Raw genomic sequence first — 19,931 nt, forward strand, 5'->3', positions numbered from 1 at the left:
TTATCTAAACACCACAGCCTGCTTGAGTGTTATTACTGACCAGATCCATCCCTTAATGATCCCAGTTACTGGATTCTGGAATATGACATATAGCTCTGTGTACTCAAGTAGAGCACCTTTGGGTGGAAAAGGAGATTCACACCATGGCTGTTTAGCAGTCATGTGACACCATCATGTCAATATGGACAAATTTCTGAGGAAGGTTTCCAGCACTTTGCTGAATCTGCCATGAAGAATTAAGACAATTCTGGAGGCAAGTGGGCTTCGATCCAGTACTTGCAAGGTGTACTATAAGTTTATGGTGAGCATATAAATTAATATATTTTAATATCCTTCACAGACCTCCATATAATGCGAAAACTAAAACAACCACTTAAAGCTTTAAAACAAAAAACTAAACTGATCTAAAATCAGAAACTGAGAAGAAAACTATAACATCTCTTGTGACTTACCAAGCTTCACGAACCATTCTGTGTTCAATCTGAAGAGCTAGACTATTTGATGTTTCAGAGTGAAAAATATAAAATAAAATCATTTAAAAATATATGAAATGGCGATGTGGCTCTCTGGGTAAACATTGCTCTGCTTTTGTTTGAACTATAATTAAATCACACGGGAGCATGTGAGCACTACACCTTCATTGCTCAGTCTGAGCTCTAAATCACCGGAAAATGAACGATGGTAGAAAGAAGACGACGCACACCGTGTCAGGTTTTCCATTAACAATAAAAATTATTAACATACATTTTTTTAAACATACAAAAACAAACAATACAAGGCAAAAGGATGATAGAAGGCCCATGTCATTCCAACATTAACCACAATAATCTGGTATCATAATAAGAGCAAAAAGGAACCAACATAACCTGGCTGGGAGTCGAGTCTTAGCAACAACGCGTTATTTAGTTAACTGATTAAAATAGTGCCAGCTGAGATGATCACAATCATACTTCTTTTTCAATGAAAAACAAAACAGATACACAAGTGCAGAGACTTACAGACCTCACAGAGGGTCTGTCTTCTTTTTTCTTTTTTTAAAGAACGGTTATAATAATAATAAGAGCTTTAATCTGCCTTTGCAACTAACTACATTACAGGAAGTACACACACTGAAGGCTTCACAAAGAAAAACTGTTCTGTACATCGATTCAGCCAAAGCATCCAAGCACATTTCCACCGTCACAAACAGCCTGAACAGTGCAATCAAGTCAGCTGGCTGCCCTCGTGTTTGGAGTTCACCGGCTTTGACAGCAGCCTGTAGGAGATCCCAGTTTATCCCACAAATGTAGACGAATGACAAAACACTGACTCAGAACAGACTCAAGTATTTTAAAAAGAACCTATTATGATTTTCCTTTTTTTTTTTCCCCCCATCACAGGTGTACACCTACAATTCAGCACCAAACTGCACAGACTCGATCAGACACACAGACGCTCACGGAGCAGCTGGCAGAAGGTCAAATCCTGAGAAACCACCTCAGGATTTGACTCTGGAGTGACTCAGTCTGATTTTGAGAGGTTTTCGTGTGTGTGTGTGTGTGTGTGTGTGTGTGTGTGTGTGTGTGTGTGTGTGTGTGTGTGTGTGTGTGGGGGAAGTGACTCTCTCCCAATTAGTGGGCAGTTGCCATGGCAACAGAAACATGAACACCAACAGCAGTAGTAAATAAACTGCAAACCGTTACAGTCAGCCTGGATTGTTTAAGATAATATCATATGTGCATTTGTGATGCAATAAAAATGCTATTTTTAAATACTGATTATGATCATTATCAGTTCAGTAGTGTTATATTGTGGCACTTCTTATCAAAACCATTATTGTTTATAAATCTGAGGCAAAAGTTTAAACTTCAGACTGCTTTAAACTCAGTTTTTTTTCTACTCTTGGCTCTGCATGAAGTCAGAGAGAGTGGATATCCCTAATATGGTCATCTGACAACAGAAGCTCCAACCACCTGTATAGGGAGAGTGGCAATTCAGAACAAAAGGGGAGGAGCTAAAACTGTTTGTTTCAGATAAGCAGAGTTGATTATTATTATGCTTTATTTTAAGCTTTCAATTATTTTATTGAATCTGTATGTTATGGAATTAGCTTATGAGTTTCATAATTTTTTACTATGCTATTGTTGCTCAGTTTTTCTTTTCCCATGCTAAAATTCACAGCCTGTACAGAGGTTTGGCAAGAACCAGTACATCCTCGTGGAGGGAAATCTGCAGTATAAATGATGTTTGCTTGCTTTTTAGGGATTATTTTATAATTCTGAATCACACAAAGTGACTCCAGTAGCAATAAACAGAATAGGTTCCCTTTAACTTAAGTTCAAATAAGTACAATAAACAGTAGTTTTTAGAAAACCTTCAGTCTGGAGTAAATCCAAATAAAATAAAAAGTACATCTGTGACAAAACAAATTCAAACCTTCACTGGCTGTTAATCTCTTTATATACTAAACACGACCAACTGTGTCCTCTCTTACTGCATACATGCTGTGAAGCAGACCGGATCACCTCGTGAGCACCCACAGAAGCTCTTTCCAAGACGTCCAGGAGAAGATCCGATCTGCCCACGAAGAGTCTGTGATCTTTTGGTTTGTGTGTAAATACAAACTGGGATATTTTCAGTTATAATGTTATCAAGCCAAACATGGAAGTGAACCGGATTTAGGCTCCCAGCGCTCTTGACAGAAGTTTCAGGTCTCACCAATGGTTTCAAGGTTGGAAACATGACTGTAGCGCTACAGCAAATCTGTCTGTCCTTGTGCGTTCTAGTGACTTCAAAAGTCCAACACACAATACAAAGTGTCCAGGAAGCATTCTTCATGCCTCCATCCTTTCAGGTTTAAGGAGCATTAAGTCAGGCTTTCTGCTCTCAAAGTCTGTTTTTCCATGAATAGTGACACAGCCAGGTGTTTGCCTGCTATCCATGACAAGTTTTTTTTTGTTGTTGTTTTTTGTTGTTTTTTTTAAACAAACTCCAAAAGGACAGAAAGGGCTTTGGCCATGGTTCAGTTTCATTTTCTCGGCCCCATTTTTCCTTCTTTTTTTTTTGACGACTTAGAAAAGACAACACGAGAGTAAATCCAAAGGCTTTAGTGAAATCACGAGAAAAAACAGAAAACAAAAAGCAATCATCTTTAACATCAAACAACTTCACGACAAGAAGGGGGGATTTTGGCAAAGACGAAAGCAAAAAAAGAACAAAAACAAAAAACTTTTTTTCTTTTCTTTTTTTTTTTAAATCACAGTTTGGAACTGCTGGAGTTTTTTTTTTTTTTTTTTAAACATGGGGTCTGTGTGAGTAGCACACAATGTGATGAAAATAAGCTTGGTTTTCTCTGTACAAGAGCCAAACAAAAAATGTAGTTTTTCCTTCATCCAATCAGATGGGCCACAAATTGGCGTTTAGGATATTTCCAAAGGTCATTTTGATGTTTTCAACAGTTCCTTTTTCAGAGAGATGTCACCAAACCACCCGGCTTGGATGAAGTTTGGGCCAACAGTTTCCAGGGCTTTACAAAGTCCAGCTTTGACATTAAACTGTCAAAATGGAACCAGTTTGTTTCACTTCCTGTCTTATGGAGTTCTGTTGTATGGAAGCCCATTTGTACCAAGAAAAAAATGACCATTTAAATACAACAAAAACTAACCAACAATAAAAGCCTTGCTTAGTCAGACTTATGAAACATGACCCTGTTTTAAAGTCAAAGATTTTATCTCACTGAGCAAGGATTGTATATCATTAGTTTAAATATTAGCTAGCAAGTCAAAGTATTATTTAATCTGATCTTAAAATGAAATACTGTTTACTTAGTTCAACATCAACATAATAAGTGAATACTTTTGGCTTTGTTTGTAAAAGTTTGTAATATTAAATAAAACTGATGTCGGAAATGAATCTAAAAAAATAGTCAAGATTCTGATTTTTTTTTCCCCTATCATTTTCTTTGAACAACTAAACTAACTAAACTTGTAAATTGTGAAAATGATTGGATGTTTGTGGACGTATTTGCTGAATTAACCCCTGGGAACAACCAGCATTTCTGGCTGTCATGTTCTAAATGACTGTCAGACAATCCTCACTTGCTTTGCTCTGTTTACCTTCGTTACTGGCCAACAGAGCCTGAACTACAAATTCTGCATATTCACACAGAAATGCGAATGTATGAATTCATGATTCAGTGACGCGTATACCAAACGGCGCATCTAGCTACCCTTCAAAACTATCTGATTATTCGGATTTAGGGCGTCATAATTTTTACTTAGAAATATTGTAATACTGCCTTTAGCATGAGTATTTTTTAATCATGGCAGAAATGAGCTTCCATACATGGTAATGCTAGGCAGATGGAGAAGTTATCGTCAACACTGAGATGTGGCGTCTGAGTCCAAACACCAACTCCTCCTTCATCGTGACTAGAAATGTTCCAGTCCAAGAATCCTTCTTCTGCTTTATCATCTTCATCATAATCATCATCTTCATCTTCTAGTCTGTTTGATTTGTTGATTTCTAGTCAAGTCCCTTCCAACAACCGGCTTCAGGCTACATTTCTTCACTGGGAGTCTGCTTGTTTTTCTGTGGCCAGGTGAGCTTCAGTAGAAAACATGACACAGAAATCTTTCCAGAAGAATCTCTAAATGCTCAAGCAAAAAAGAGATGACTACTATTGATCTATTCACAAGATCGCTGTTTAGTACAAAAAAAAAAAAAAAAAGGAAGCCTCTTCTTGAATCTAATCCATGTTGTATTATTTTCTAATCTAAAATTGATCTTTTACATAACTTTCTTTTTTTCCAGAAATGTAATACAGGGCTTCAAAAGCTTTTAGACCTATTAAAAGGTAACTTTTTCCTATTATTTTAAGGGTTTAAAGAAGGTCTTTTTTCCATTTTAAACCTTCCTGCAGAGAAACAAGTTGACTCGCAAAAACAGCCTTTGTTCTAATTTCCCACTGTGAAAAATCTTCTTTTCAGTCTTTATTTTCATCTTTGATGGTCCGAAGAACAAGTCCGGGTTAAATGCTTCAGATGTCTTGACGTGTGCTGCATTTTCTTTCCATCTCACTGGGTTTGGGTGGGCTTCAGGAAATCCACAGAGTCTTACGAAGTTTTGACCAGGTCATACACATAAATGAGGAAGTCATCATCAAACTTGATGAAGTAGACGGACGGCTTGGCCTCTACCTGGTGGATGACCATGCCTGTTCGTTTGCCGCCGTCCTCTTTGGCGTACTCGACCTGTTTACCCACCAGACTGTCCACCACCTCGCCTGGCTCCCTCTCTGTTGGGACGCTGTCATCTGCAGGAGAAAGTGAGACAGGTGCTAAAACAGATGTGTGTGTTTGTTTGTTTTCTTAAATAGGTAAAAATGTTACAGATTCACCAACATGTTTGCATTTTAAGGTTTTAGCCCATTTTGCAATGTTGAGGTTGCACCCATAACTCACAGTTTATCGTTTTAAATCGGTCCTAACACTGAGACAGAAAGTACTGTTCCACTTTAAAGACCTACAAACTCCCGCTAATAGGGGTGGACATGAAGTCTATTTGGACATTTATTTTTGCACTTAGTTTTATTTTTTCTCCATCTGCTGTATAGTTTCATTTCTATGGGCTTTTTATTCTCACTTACTCTTTGGGTCAGGTTTAGGCCGGGCTCTATGGAAGGCCTGATAGTGACTCATTATGTTCCTTTGTGTGTTTCTCTATCCATGTGCCAATCCTTTTACTGCATTGGCAGTGTATTTGGGATCATTGCTTTTCAGATGGTATTGCATGGTGATTCAAAATCTAATGGTATTTGTCTGGATTCATGATTCCATAATGTCCAGTTACAAACTATGACAGAGGCTCCACCATGCTTTACATGGCTCACTGTTGTACCTCTCCCAACCTCCTCTGTACACACTGACAATAAGTTGAACCAAAATATTTCAAATTTAGATTCATCACTCCGTCAGAGCTGTTGCAACTGATTTTCAGTTCAGTTGTTGTGTAATGTGTCTCCCCGTTTCCCTTCAGTAAGAATGGCTTCTTAACAGCCATCCTTCCACTTAAATCAATTCTGATGAGGCTTCAGTAAACAATAGATGAAACACCTGAAGCTCCAGATACATCTCTAACATCATGTGTCAGGTCTTTGCTGGATTTTATTCCTCAAGGACATGATGTTCAGTTACTGTTTATCTCGTGTCTATAGTCTTTTTCAGATATTTGAAGAAGTTTCCAATGTCAAAAGAAAACCTGAAAGATTTCCAAAAAGCCTCATGATGAAGAACTACTGCTGAAAACCGCTTTTTCAAAAATCAAAAGAAAGTCTGCCTCCTTAAAAGCCATGTAGTTAAAAATAATAAATAAATAAATTAGGGTTGAAGCAAGACTTCTGCACAGTACTGTGCTTGGTTAGGTTACTGTTAGGGGTAAATCTGACCCTTTACACAAGTAATCCTTCAAGATTACTTTACAAAAACTAGTTGTACGCAAGCAGCTTTGATAAAAGTGCATTTTTTCTACAGTCCATGAATAAGAACAGCGTGAATGGGGATGGACGATTTCTCCCAAAAGCCAATTGCTGCCCAACAACTGCAGCTAACCAATGTATATATAATGCATGGAGGTGAGACTGTGCAGCACAACTTTTAGACGAAATTAAAAGCAGAAATATTAGAAAATATAGAATAGTTCATTTAGAATACGATCCTTACCACATAGAAAGCACATCAACTTTCATTTTGTTTAAACAGAAAATGGCCTTTAATGTGGACAACATATGCAAATATGATCCAAATGCTCGGCAAAGTCTCTTTAAAAATTAATTTCACTCACTAGAGTCGGGCATGATGCGCAGGTCTCCTTCTTTGTAGTCGTCCAGCAGCTGGTACATGTACAGGACAGGGTCTTTCTCGTAGGTGATGTAGAACCAGCTGGTCATGATGGGAGCCCGGGCCAGCACCATACCCCTCCACTCCTCCTTCGGACCCTCCTCCGTCTCAAACATGTGCTCCACCGCTTTACCTATCATGGCGTCGGCCAGGTTGACGTCTGTCAGACGGGACTTAGCTGATGGGGTCAAAATGAAATCACGACTCATGTTACTTGTTTACATGTCTGCTGTGTCCTTTAGACGAAGAAGAAAAATAAAAGGGTTTAAATTATGTTCAGCCTTACCAAGTCTGTCGGGGAGCACTTCCAGTCCCTGAACCCTCTCATCTTTATGAAGCTCCAAACCATAAACACAGTCAAATCCATCATACTTTATCAGATAGAGAGACGGGTTCACAGGCACCTGTGGGACACAAATACCCAATTTTTGTGCTTGTGTCCACACAACCTCATAAATTAATGCAACAGTAACATAATAATAATATTTAATAATATGACAGCAACAGAAAAATTAAGGCCAAGTGCCTAAAACTGCAGTTTTTTAAATAGTTTACTAATTAATTATGTAAGTTAGGAAATGCTTTACCACTCTGTTGAGCTTTACCTTAAGTCAGGTATAGGCAACTCCAGGCCTCAAGGGTCCATGTCCTGCAGGTTTTAGATGTGCCCTTAATCCAACACAGCTGATTCAAAGGGCTAAATTAGCTCCTCAGCATGTCTTGAAGTTCTCCAGAGGCCTGGTAATGAACTAATCATTTGATTCAGGTGTGTTGACCCAGGGTGAGATCTAAAACATGCAGGACACTGGCCCTTGAGGCCTGGAGTTGCCCACCCCTGTCTTAAGTAATTCAAGTCACTGAAATACACCTCTCTATAGGGTGTGTAGTTTCTGTCTCGCAGTTACCTCAGAAGTAAGTAGCAACAATAAATAACAAACAGACCACCCATTAGTGTGCTCTAGTTCTGGTGAGTGAAATCCAAGTATTTCATTTGCAGGCATCTCTCTGTGCAATGCTAACCAAGCAAGCCAGCATTAGCTCCAGTTAAAGTCAATTCTGGCTATCAAAAAAAATAACATGGCAGCTGCCAAAACGTTAACACTGAAGCTTCAAAAGTGGTGGTATCAGTGGTCACATTGTTCTTTTATATCTTTAACACAGAAGAAAGTGAGCTCAGGTGTATACAGACAGAATGGAGTGACATATGATTGGACAGTTTATAGAAACCTTTGGTTACCTGGTCGAGTACAGTTCCTTTCCAGATCACATGTCCTCCTCCTTCCTTCCAGACGTGTTGGATCCGGCAGCCAACGATGTTGCGTCGAGGCTGCGACAGGACTTTGGTGGGCGGGCCGAGGCTGCTCTTATGCTTCCTTTATGCAAAACAATACAATCAATGCTCCCTGCCCTTAAAAAGTTGCACACGAGAGCAAATATTCAGGCCGGATAAAAATAAATGAGCCGCAGCACGTCTTTACTCACTTGTGCGGGTTCTTTTTCTTCATCATATTGGCAGAAACACCTGCATGCCCTGAGGAGAAACACACGATACAGATCATTTACCAAACGGCAGCTTCCTGCTCATATAAAATGGTGATGGTTTTATGTGTTCCAGCCTATTTACTCCAAGTCCTGGATATTTCCTGTTACTGCTCGCCTTTATTAGAGACATTTGAATTAAGGTGGAAAAACGCCCAGGCACTGACTCACATACTGCTGCATCACTTTGTAACAAACAGCACGTCTTCTGATGTAATTCGGGAAGCCACAGTTATTACCAGCTCTGAGCATTCATCAACCTCCTCTGAAAGAAAACTGGTGTTTCTGCTCTAATGCTTTTAAAACTGGACAAAAAAAACAACAACAAAATCACATTCGATTAGAACTGAACCATCCAAAGGCTGCATTTATAGCCAGAAGAGGGCAAACCAACAATACAAAAGGCATATCTATCTGTAGGGCTGTTCGATATAACGATATATATCAGATGACGATATAAAAACGTCTGTCGTTTCATTTTACGCTATCGTTTGTTTCGTGGTGTCGCAAAATAAACTGTTTACGGCAATATTTTTTTCACCGTTTTGATGGTCACTGTAGCGGCTATATTCATTTCTTAAAGTTCTCTCTTTCTCTTATATTTTATATAACCACACTACGGACGGACAAGCACCTGTTTTTATGCGTTGTCGTTAGCAACAACAACGGTAGCACCATCGCGTGTCCGCTTGTTTATGTTCCACATAAACCTTTCACAATAAAGCTCAAGATCCTGTTGAGACTTTTCAAAAGAAACTGAATGACGTGAAAGAGCAGATTATTTACAGATGAGAAGTAAAAAAGAGCCGCCAGGTGCTAAAAACTAAACCTTAGACTCAAACGTTAGAACAGGCTTTTCCCCGCAGCACGCCGTGTAATAAATACTCACAAAGAAAACGGCGGCCTTTACAACTTATGTCTAAAAATGTATCGTTTCATGCGTCGGTTAAAACACTCGACTCCAGCTACATGACGCGCAGCTGGAAACACTTCCCGCAAGTCGAGCTGCCCGAGATTCACAGAATTTACAGAAAATGTTACATTTTTGTGATTTAAATCGTTATCGGGACGATAGATGTCTTAATATCGGGATATGAGATTTTGGTCATATCGCACAGCCCTATCTATCTGTAAAGGTGTATTTTTTTATTTCTTTTTGAAAACTGAGATTTTCTGTTTTCGTTTTTTTTTTTCCCTCCATATCTCCATTCACATGTAAACACTAAAAACAAAATGTTGGCCAATCAGAAGTCTAGAAGCCTGGCAGGGAAAGAGTAAACAGGGTTTTGTACCCTCACAAAACCTTAAGTACTAACGAAAAGTTTTTGTTTTTCTGGAAAGGCAGCTAATTAGGTGTTACTTTTCAAGTGCCTTCATCATTTCAAATATTAATAACTAAAGACAGTATTTTGAGTGTTGTGTGGACTCACAACTTAGGAAAGAGCAAAATGCATACAGCATACATAGATTGTATTATTTTTTTTAAATTTAATTTATTCAAAACCAGCACCAGGATTTGGGTTGTGAGAGCGTCTGTGTTGAATGTAGAAGCCACGTCCGAAGTTCACTCTGTTAGAAAGACAGTTCACCTCTGTCTTTCTAACTGGAGGGGCAGTAACTGCGTTTTTGTATGTAAGCGTGTGAAACTGCAGATAGTAAGATTAACAGCAACAGTATTTTGTTTATGTCCGCCATTGAAGAAATTCATCTCATGTAAACAATTACGCGCACGCTGTGACGTGAAAAACGGCGCACACCTTTGACATTGTGTGACTGAATCTCCGTATTCCTCGTCCACACGTAAACGCAATAACAGTTTTTGAAAATCTCCAGCCTGGCAGGAGTTTTTAAAAAATTCTGTTTTCAGTGACCCAAAATGGCATTTACGTATAGAAAAATCTGCGCTTTCAAAAATACCCGTGTACGTGTGGACGTAGCCTAAAGAAGAAGATGTGATGATCACTCATGTTCAGCTGATAGCGCTCCACCTTTGTTCCCTAATTTAAGTAGGCTAGATTCCTAAACTGCTTTTACATGGTAAAGTCTTTGCTAACCCTTCAACACTGCTGTTTCAAACTGTGATATGATGTCACCTCAAAGCTTGCCACCGGGTCGTTTCTTCAGATTCTTTCTAGATACTTCGCCTTCCTCCCACAATCCAAAATTATGCATCTTATATCACTGAGCGAATCTAGACTGGCCATTGCAGTGGATTTGACAGTGTGTGGTTGTCAACATGTGGTTGTCTCTGTTAGCACTGTGACTGTCAGCTTACTACTCTGCCGTCTGCCCTGTGTAAGTTTTGACCCCCCCCCCTCAACCTCAAGACAGATAAATAGTTAAGAAACTGGAAAGACGGATGAAGTTTATAATTCATTTAAAATATTCACCTGCTTTAATTTGAGTCTCATATACAGTCCAAACTGAATATTTAGGCTCAGCCTGTGTTCTTCAGTGGCTACATTAGCCTTTAATTTGTGAACGCTGAGACATTTAAACACAGTGACCAAAGCTTAGGGCTTCAAAAGTAAACACTTGGTTATGTTGGACTCTCTCTTTGCAGCAAGTTTCAAGGAGATTTTAAATGAATGAACCCTCTGAGATCCAAACACGCCTAACCCAAAGAGGCGTGTTATAGTTTCTGTGAGTCTCTAAGTTTCATGAACTTCATCATTTCACAGTGAGTTCACCGTCATGCACTTCTGCATGACTGTCAATTTCTTTGTGGCTGCGTGGCCCACAGAGACTTTGTACCACAGTGCAGCAGCAATGCATGCACCACTCAGGCTGACTTCATTAAAAGTACAACAGGAATTTCTACTCATCACTGCTGCTTGCAGTTGTCAGTATCTCTAAGTCACCACTACAACCATCTTTGGATTTGAATGACAGGTCTTACGAGGTATGATTAAGACTGGTCAACTATCTGTATTCATTTCTAACACACTGGACTTGACTGGAAATGCAACAGAAAACAAACACTATTTCTGTGCAGCAGTGTGTGTCGGGGCAGTGAGGGCGTCCTGACCTGTATCAGCTGTGTCTCTGTGTCCCGGAGTGTTCTTCATTCATCTGGAGGCAGGGGGGCAGCCAGGCTGCCCGGCCACACAGCTACAGCTCAAACCTGCCAAGGACAAAAAACAAAACAAAACACAGAGGAGTTATTATCTGTGACTTTACTGACATCTAGTGGTGGAAAATGTTTGTACATAATCAACAAAACATGATGTCAGAGCCTTTCTGTTTTGGGAATTTTCCATTCAAACAGGTCCAACACAAGTAGAGCTTGGTGGGGCACAAAGACCAGATGCAGGGGGGGGAACTCAACAACTCTGACCCCATTTAACTGCTTAAGTATTTTAATACTAAATATAATACTCCTTGATCAAGCTGCGCTAACTACTATTGCCTGTATAATACATGCACATATCTTTACATACATAGAACATGTTGGTATCAAATATTATGTGCACTGGGAGGAAGAGGTGAAGTGACATTTTTATACTGAACTTTTTCCTTCAGCTCAAATCACTATACACTTCATCCAATCACACACCCACTTGCACACAGCCTCAGTCTTTTCTTCCTTCCTTAAGCTCTTTATCTATGGTGCACACACTTACACCTAGAGGCTCGGCACCTTGATACCGTGACTGTTTTCATTTGTATTGTTCACGGAAGACAAAATGTTTAATAAGCACACAATTATGCAACCAGATCCCAGACGTAAGAATCAGAAAGATGATGGGACACAACTAAAGTATTCTTACATGTGAAGCTGAGGATGAGTGTGGTCCAAATCTATGAAATAACATCCCACTTTCTACTAAATAGAAACTTCAAATCACCAATATGATTGGTGACAAGCTTTATTAAATTGGGGTTTCATTTCCTTAGGATTAAGAGAGATTTTTCTGACAAATGTCAGAAATGACAAAAAAACACTCATTTCTGTTAAATACCGTAAGATTAACTTGTTGTCTTTGCTGGATGTCAGCCAGTTTTACAGTCCTGTGAAAAACTAAATTCACCCTAAGTGCTTGCATAGAAATTAGGAGGGTAAGTAGCATCAAGGTGTTGTTAATCAAAAACAGAATGGTCCAAAACTGGATATTTTGTAAGTTTTCTGGTCTGGAGCACTCAAGTGTGCACAGGAACAAATCAACAATAAAATGGCCGAAAAAGAATCGAGGTGATGCAATGGCCCAGTTAAAGTCCAGACCTCAACCTGACTGAAATGCTGTGGTGGGACCTTCAGAGAGCTGTGAAACAACAAATGCCTGCAAACATCAATAAACTGAAGCAACGTCACAAGAAGTGTGGGTCAAAATTCCTCCACAAGAACATGAGGGACTGATAGTCAAACATTACTTCAGGTTACTCCTGCTAAAGGTGAGTCTACAAGCCTCTGAATCACAGGACACACTTCGTTTTTCACAGAGCTGCAGAGAGTCCTGTGGAAACTTTCTTTCACACACGACTGAATGTGCATCATCAATCCACAAAGACCCAACAAAAAATTAGTGTTATAATTATCATCACATAATGGCTTTAAAATTACACCAATTTTATCTAAAAGTAGAGACAAACTGAGGCGGTTAATGAGGCTGTGCAGTGGTTACCCGGTCTGCAGTATTCAGCACAGTTGATGAGCGGTTCAGCAGGTCGCTTTCTAGGACCTGGAGCTCGTTTTGCTCAACCCTCTTCAGCAAAACCAGATTCAAACCTGTGACAGAAATCATTTCATTAAACAATTATTCAGCACCGATGGCTTTCTCGTATTACTCAGAAAATAACCCTAAATGTTTTTGATGTTACAGTAAATGACATGTGTCATAATGAAGTTCCATGCTGTGATCACATCACAATAACATCTTCATATTTAAATTCTCTCTCTGTTAAGGTCTGACAGATCGACCAGTAAATTGACGGCGTTGCCTTCGGGCTCGGCTCTTAGTTTACCACAACAGACCCAACAACATCTGCATGACTGCAGAATATCGCGAATAAAAACAAATAACAAAGTAGAAAAACCTTAAAAAGTGAAATCTAGACAAAATATGGAAGATTACATTCAGGCAAAAGCATCGGGACACACCCAAGAGCCAGAGCTGACCCACGAACAATCTCAATACCGCCTTCAAAGAAAAATAAACAGCCACAAAACCCTAAAATATTAAATAAAAAGAAGCATGTCAATGGATCTTGACTTACATGATTATAGTAAGTCGGCACTTCAAACTAATTTTCTGTGATAAACTGTGACAATTTTACTTAAACACGTAATTAAAATCCACCAGTGAAAGTTTTGTAAATTTGGTAGTTACTAGAAGTCTTCCATTTGACAGCCATCTTCAAAGCACACCTGTTCTCTCAGATTTTATTGATTTATAGCAAATTCCAGGTGAGGGACAGGATATTCAGAACAGGTTTAAGGGACAGAGAGATGAATCTGCCATCCAAACTGAGCATCGGCCCTGAACTCTGATCGCAGGCTGCAATATTTATCAGACCCTCTTAACTTTGTTTTATTCATCAGACGGGAGCTTGAACCAACACACAAACGCTGTTTCTGCCAGAACAACCAGTGGGTGGATAACCGCCTTGCTCACAGACATGCCTAAATTAGACACGGCACGCCGCCTGACTGTCAAACACTTGAAGATGACGAAAGATCGTGAAATCTGTAGTCAATATCCTGATCTGAAAACTGACAACACAAGTGCTCATTTATCCACCATCAGGCGGGAACTGGTCAAATCAGTAATTAGAATTAAAGACCTACCTCTATACATGCACTACAAAAGCTTTTCCTTGAATATTACATATTTTTTCCTAACTGCCAACAGGCCACGCTGCACCTTGTATCTCACGTTGGAAAAGAGAGAGCAGGTTTCATGTCCTGAACATGAGACTTCAATTATTAATCAGTGGAGCCTGGGAGGAAGGCCTGCAGTGTATTATTTAACTGAATGCGGGTTGTTACGTATCACATCTGACCCCCTAACTGCTCACTGTCTGCTGTGCTCAAGACTTCAAACCTACACCTTCAAGACTTGCCCCGACTGAACTCCACTGCCATCTTCCCAACAACGTGGGAAATCTCTGTACGTCTGTCCATCCCTCGCTTCTTCATCGATCTTGACAACGATTTTTCGAATCTACTTCAGGCCTGGTGGTTGAGCTGCAAAATAACTGGTTGTGACATGAACTTTTCCCTGCTTTGAGGCGAGCAATTGAAGTGACTGCTAATTGAGATTTGATTTTCAAAATAAGTTGTGTTTCTCTTTTAATACAAAGAAGCGGCTTGTTGCTGCAACATTCTTGCCTGTGCTGGATTATGGTGATTCCAGTTGCCCGAACTGAACTTGGTAAAAGAGCTTTTGTCCATTTAGCCCCCTCGGCTTGGAACAAACTGCAGAAGGAATGGAAAATGACTGAATTCATTTCATTAAGTGCTTTTAAATCCAAACTACGAATCCTTGAGGCCAAGTCCATAACTTGCAAGTGTTTCAATTAGATTGATTGTCATTTTAACTGACTTTTTTATTTTTATTTGAATTTTATTAAATTTTATTTTATTTTATTTGTATTCTTTTACTTATTGTTGCATGTGTGTTGTTGCTGCCTGTGTTTGAGTAATTTCTGTAACTGTGAGACATCTGCTGCTGCCTATCTTGGCCAGGCCTCCCTTGAAAAAGAGGTTTTTAATCTCAATGGGATCTTCCTGGTTAAATAAAGGTTAATAAATAAATGAATAAAAATTAGGGCTGTGACACATGATGCAGTCTACAATAATACTGCTATAAATTTTAAAGTGATTACAAAAAGGTCATATAATATAAAGGTGGTATGAGTTTATGTTCCCTTAAACATAAAACGAAACTTCAGACATCCGTGAGAGCGAGAGCAGCGTCTCAGCCTCCATAAATAAATGCTAATAACATTTGTTTATGTTATTAGCATAAACAAATGACTAATAATAAACAACGGAGCACTCGCTTGCTGGACCAAATTACTGATGCAGTTGCATGGTAGAAAAGGAGGGCTTTAAGTAACTGGTTAACAGGAAACATCCCAGGTACAAAATATTTTTCAGTTTCATTATGTGAAGGTTACACTACCTGAATTATTATTATTAAGCAGTATTAAGCAGTTTTACTATACTTTTACTTAAAGTTTCCATTGAAAACGCAACATAGGCAACTTCTGTTCTTGACTGTTATTTGACTTATGCTTCATCACTGCTATAACACAGTAACGCTGCTGCCTGCAAGCTGCAATCACACAAAAATATTGTTCAGTATTTGTTTTTACCTATTTACATCATTATCGCAAATTTCCTTGAAATTTCAAATAATTTTGAGGCCATCAGTGAAATAACAGACGCGTGAAAGCTAACGAGCTAACAAGCTAACAAGCCAGATGTTGACTTTGTTTAAAAACAGCAGTCTGATTTTATACTACATTTTATTTAACATTGCCCAACGTTTCCACACTGTATACTTCTGCAGAAGAATGAGCCATTGTGAATCTCTATAAACGCCCACTTTAGCAAAAATGCCATGATTTACTACTAAACTGCCCGAATCTGACTGCTGACATCCTGTTCACGATCTATCCACAGAAACAAAAAAATAAAAAACCCCACCACATAACCTCAGCACCATTTTTAAGCGTTTTAAGCGTTCCCTGTGAGCTTCCTCTTCTTCTAACCAACATTTTCTACTGGGGTAAGCAGCTGGATGTGTTCTTTCAGTATGAAGGTATTCTATTCGTTTTAAATCAACCATAATCAAGCTCCATCTTTGTGAAACCGGCCTCAGAGGCTGTATGTTTCCTTCACTACTGATTGCTCACTCGTTGGGTTGATCCATCAGCACACGTTTCACAATAAGAGAGCAAATGGTTTGGTGCTGGGCAGCAGAACTAGCGAGGAAAGAAAAACGGGTTTTCTGATGGTTTTATCAGCAGAGCAGATGTTCAAACACGCTCCCGCTCACCTGCAGAGGAGACTAACCCACCAGAAACACCAGAGACGCTCTGCAGTGCTTGGCTGCAGCTGGTGATGATTTTCCTCTCGTTGCCTGGAGCAACACAGGATTAGTCATCTGCCGTCCTGAGGGGAAGAGGAAATCTGGACAGCAACGAATCAGCGTCATTCGGTCCAACTAATAGCTCACTTGCATTCATTTCCTGGAGAATTACCCCATCAGGGCTGACAACATTCCCGAGCTTAACCCGTAACGAAGTGTGAACCTTAAAGATTTAACACCTGAGCTCACGGGGACTGGAAAGAGCTGCACATCCCCGCAATGTGACTGCGTGAACAGATCCGTCTCCACAACAACAGTAATACGAGTACTCACACACTCTGTAGGGGTACCGTAAGGAAACCCAGACTAGAAAAATCTATGGAGGAATTCTGGGGTTCTTTCACCTCCCAAAACATCTGGATTACATCAAGTCCCAGCACTGCCCAAACTGTTCTTCAGGGTCGTGATTCAGAAAGTAAAATAAATCTAGAGTTTCCCTAACATGTGCTTTTAAACAGTGTAACACTGAGCTCAAAAAGGTTTCTGGCAGGTTTGGTGTTCTGGTGTCTTTGACGGCATAGCCACTCATTTAGATTCTTATCATGCTGACGTTATATAATTTATTCATTTTCTTCATGTTTTTTTAAATGGTTTTCTTTCATTAATAAACACCAGAAGGGCGACTGTATGATCATCACTGACCTCTGTCAGCTTGTGTTACAGACTACAGGCATCACTGACAATGATGTCCCATGGACAATGGGACATCATTGTCCATGATAACAATGATGTAAGTGTCAAAAACTGCAATTCCTCTAATGCCCACTAGAGGCTGGTTACAACAGAGTCAGTCCTCATAGACCATCATGTTAAAATGTTTGCAACCTGATAAAACAGTTTTGGTCTTTATGGATATTTTCCACCTGCATGGCAACTATACAGTCTACATAACGTTTATATAAGTCACCTGTTGTGATTTTGCTGAGGTTTAAAGTTAGGGGCATGGCCTCTTTGACGGACAGGTGAATGCTGAAACAGGTGACTGTAGCAACATTAAAGCATATTAGCTTTGAGCTTAGCAACCTTTCACTTGCTAAGTGCACAAAGTAACCACGACACTACTGGCTTCAAGAAAATTTGTAAACTGCAAAGTTGGCCATTTTAACAGCTTTAACAACTGTTGGAGCCTCTAGTGGCCATTAGAGGAACTGCAGGGTTGTTGTTTTGTTTGTTTTTTTGCTTCATTTTTCAGCACTGGAGGTCTGGACCCTGACATAAAATAGAAAAGGAAGAGGGAGGAGGAGGTGCAGTGACTGGCTTACTAGTGCAAAAATACATCAGAGCAGATAAACAACAGGAGAGACACACAGGTAGGCTAAAATTAAAATAGAAATAGAGAAACTAAAAGGTAGAGTCGGTGTCACCTTCAGGTTACACAAAAAAGCAGGACTGGAAAATCAAATATTTAACATTCACTGGGGTGCTAAGAAAACAAAAAGACAAAGACAAAAATACACATTCACTCCCAAACCTTACTGATTTTCTGTTCAGTGAGGGAAGCAACAGCAGGTAAGCTACAGCTTTACCTGGGGGACCAGCCTCCAGGTGACCTTTGCTTTGATTTGGTTACAAGTTGGCACAGGGGGCGTAGCTACCATCAGGCTGGAGGATTTAAATCCGCTTCCAGTAACATGCAAAACCAATTACTTTATTGGCTGCATTTGACTGAGACAATGCAGCAAACCCAGAGGCTGACTTACACACACTGTTTTTAATCTGCAGCATGGCAGCAGCAGCACGAGCCCCCACACCTCTTCCTTTATTCTCTGCAAGGGAGTCTGATGAGCATCGAGCAAATCTGCTCAGTTAGAAAAAATATGTACACAATAATCATCATACAGTCATCATCTGCACTGACAAAACGACCAAGCAGGTTCTGCAGGGCCAGCGTCAGCCATGTTGCTCGGTTTCTTTTATACTCACTATTATTTACAGCTCCAGATGAGAGGGGAAAGGGGCGGATAGGGGCCTCAGAGTTGCGGAAGACAAGGGGGCGTCCGGGAAAGGCATTTCTACGGAAAAGGCAGCAGTGTCCCAGACAGAAAGGCAGCAGCAGCAGCGGCAGACGGACCTAACCCAGTCTGCCGCTGCTGCTGCTCCCCCCGCCCCTCCCCCTCGGCGGGAGAACGTAACCAACAAAACGAGCGCTCACGGTGTTTTTGTTTCTGCTTGTTTACCTGCGCGCTAACTAGCTAGCTAGCTAGCAGACACGTGCATGTTTGTTTCCGTCTTACCGTTGATATCATTTAAAACACGGAGGCCGAAGAGGACCGTGAACGAGGGACTTTCTCTCGCCTCCTGCTGTCTGTCCACAGAGCCCGTTTCGACTTCACAGGAACCTCTGAGACTCCACGGCCATCTCACCACGAAGAGATAAGCTAAAGGCGGCCAGGCGCCATGTTTCCGGTCAAGCCTTCCATAATAAAAGCGCCCAAAAGAAAGACGTGCAAAACTTTAACCACACGAACGAACAAGCAGCTGTTTTGTGACGAAGTTATTGGTGCCACTGGAGGAATTAAAAATAAATAAATAGCTAAAAATTAGGGGCTGGACAAGTAGAGACCAAGCTGGAAAAGTTAGTTGAAAAAAACAAATTTTCATGAATTGTGTTTGGGTCATGTATAAGAAAAATAAGCACATTTGCAGGAAAAAACAGCCACATTTATGAGAAAAGGCCAATTTATAAGAGAAGTAAAAGAAATTGACACACTAGGGAGAAAATGTAGGAATATGAATGTGGAAACGTGTCAAAAAAGGGGGACATTTACAAGTAATCTGTAAACTTATTAGAAGAATGATACATTAATGAGAAAACCGTTGACAACAAAACACAGACAAATGTATGAGGAAAAGCAAGAAAATTTGCAAGAAAACAACTGCCACATTTACAAGAACTAAACAGGAAAATTCATAAGAAAAGAAATCTGCCAAATTGATGAAAGAAAATTGGTAACTTGAGAAAAAAAACTAAGTAAATTCATGACAAAGTTTAAGGGGAAAAAACAGGAAAATGTGCAAGGAAGAAATTGCAACTTTATGGTGAAAAAACGTAAATTTTCTAAGAAAAAAATAGTCAGAAAAAAAGAAAAGTTAAATTTATAGATAAAAGTTATAGTTAACTTTGCAAGACATAGACATGATATTCTTTATTTTCTGAGGTTGCATAGGAAAGAACTCACATATTGAACTTGAATCATACAAAATATTATTACAACACCAGCAAATTCAAATCATATCAAAAGCATTTAAAGAAAGGAGAAGCTGTTACTCATAGTCCTTCTATATTTATTTCACAAAGGTATTTTTTTCTTAATTTTCATATGTAAAAAAAAATCTAATTTCCTATCAATTTATTTAATTTAACTTAATAGTCATACAGGCGAGAATAAAGCCTTTATTGTACTCCAGAGCCACACTTCCG

The 19,931-nt window shown here is 39.6% G+C and overlaps 1 protein-coding gene across 4 annotated transcripts; it reads right to left on the reverse strand.

Moving 5' to 3' along the window:
* Positions 1-707: 707 nt before the first annotated feature.
* LOC147325515 (spindlin-Z-like) lies at positions 708-18,912 on the reverse strand. Of its 4 annotated transcripts, none has more exons than XM_086300053.1 (7): positions 18,745-18,912; positions 11,443-11,538; positions 8,358-8,406; positions 8,113-8,248; positions 7,162-7,279; positions 6,820-7,053; positions 708-5,293 (listed from the first exon to the last, which is right to left on the reverse strand). In XM_086300053.1, exons 2-7 carry the CDS (start codon positions 11,480-11,482, stop codon positions 5,094-5,096), a joined length of 777 nt encoding a protein of 258 aa, XP_086156179.1. In that variant the 5' UTR covers positions 11,483-11,538; positions 18,745-18,912; the 3' UTR covers positions 708-5,093. The 4 variants fall into 4 exon arrangements, with proteins under 4 accessions (XP_086156179.1, XP_086156180.1, XP_086156182.1 ...); XM_086300054.1 differs by lacking the exon at positions 18,745-18,912 and adding an exon at positions 18,434-18,579; XM_086300056.1 differs by lacking the exons at positions 11,443-11,538; positions 18,745-18,912 and adding an exon at positions 9,049-9,069.
* Between the last annotated feature and the right edge of the window lie 1,019 nt (positions 18,913-19,931).

Source organism: Aulonocara sp. 'chitande type north' Nkhata Bay, linkage group LG7 (genome assembly GCF_057382095.1).
Source record: "Aulonocara sp. 'chitande type north' Nkhata Bay isolate Kocher_YH1m ecotype deep benthic linkage group LG7, A_spYH_male_GT1.1, whole genome shotgun sequence".
NCBI lineage: Eukaryota > Metazoa > Chordata > Actinopteri > Cichliformes > Cichlidae > Aulonocara > Aulonocara sp. 'chitande type north' Nkhata Bay.

Excerpts from the sequence above, each read along its gene's own strand:
- LOC147325515 (XM_086300053.1), bottom strand. The coding sequence starts at position 11,482 with ATGAAGAACACTCCGGGACACAGAGACACAGCTGATACAG. Across the intron at positions 8,249-8,357 it reads AAGAAAAAGAACCCGCACAA|GAAGCATAAGAGCAGCCTCG; the intron begins GTGAGTAAAGAC and ends TTTTGCATAAAG. Across the intron at positions 7,054-7,161 it reads AGTGCTCCCCGACAGACTTG|CTAAGTCCCGTCTGACAGAC; the intron begins GTAAGGCTGAAC and ends TGACCCCATCAG.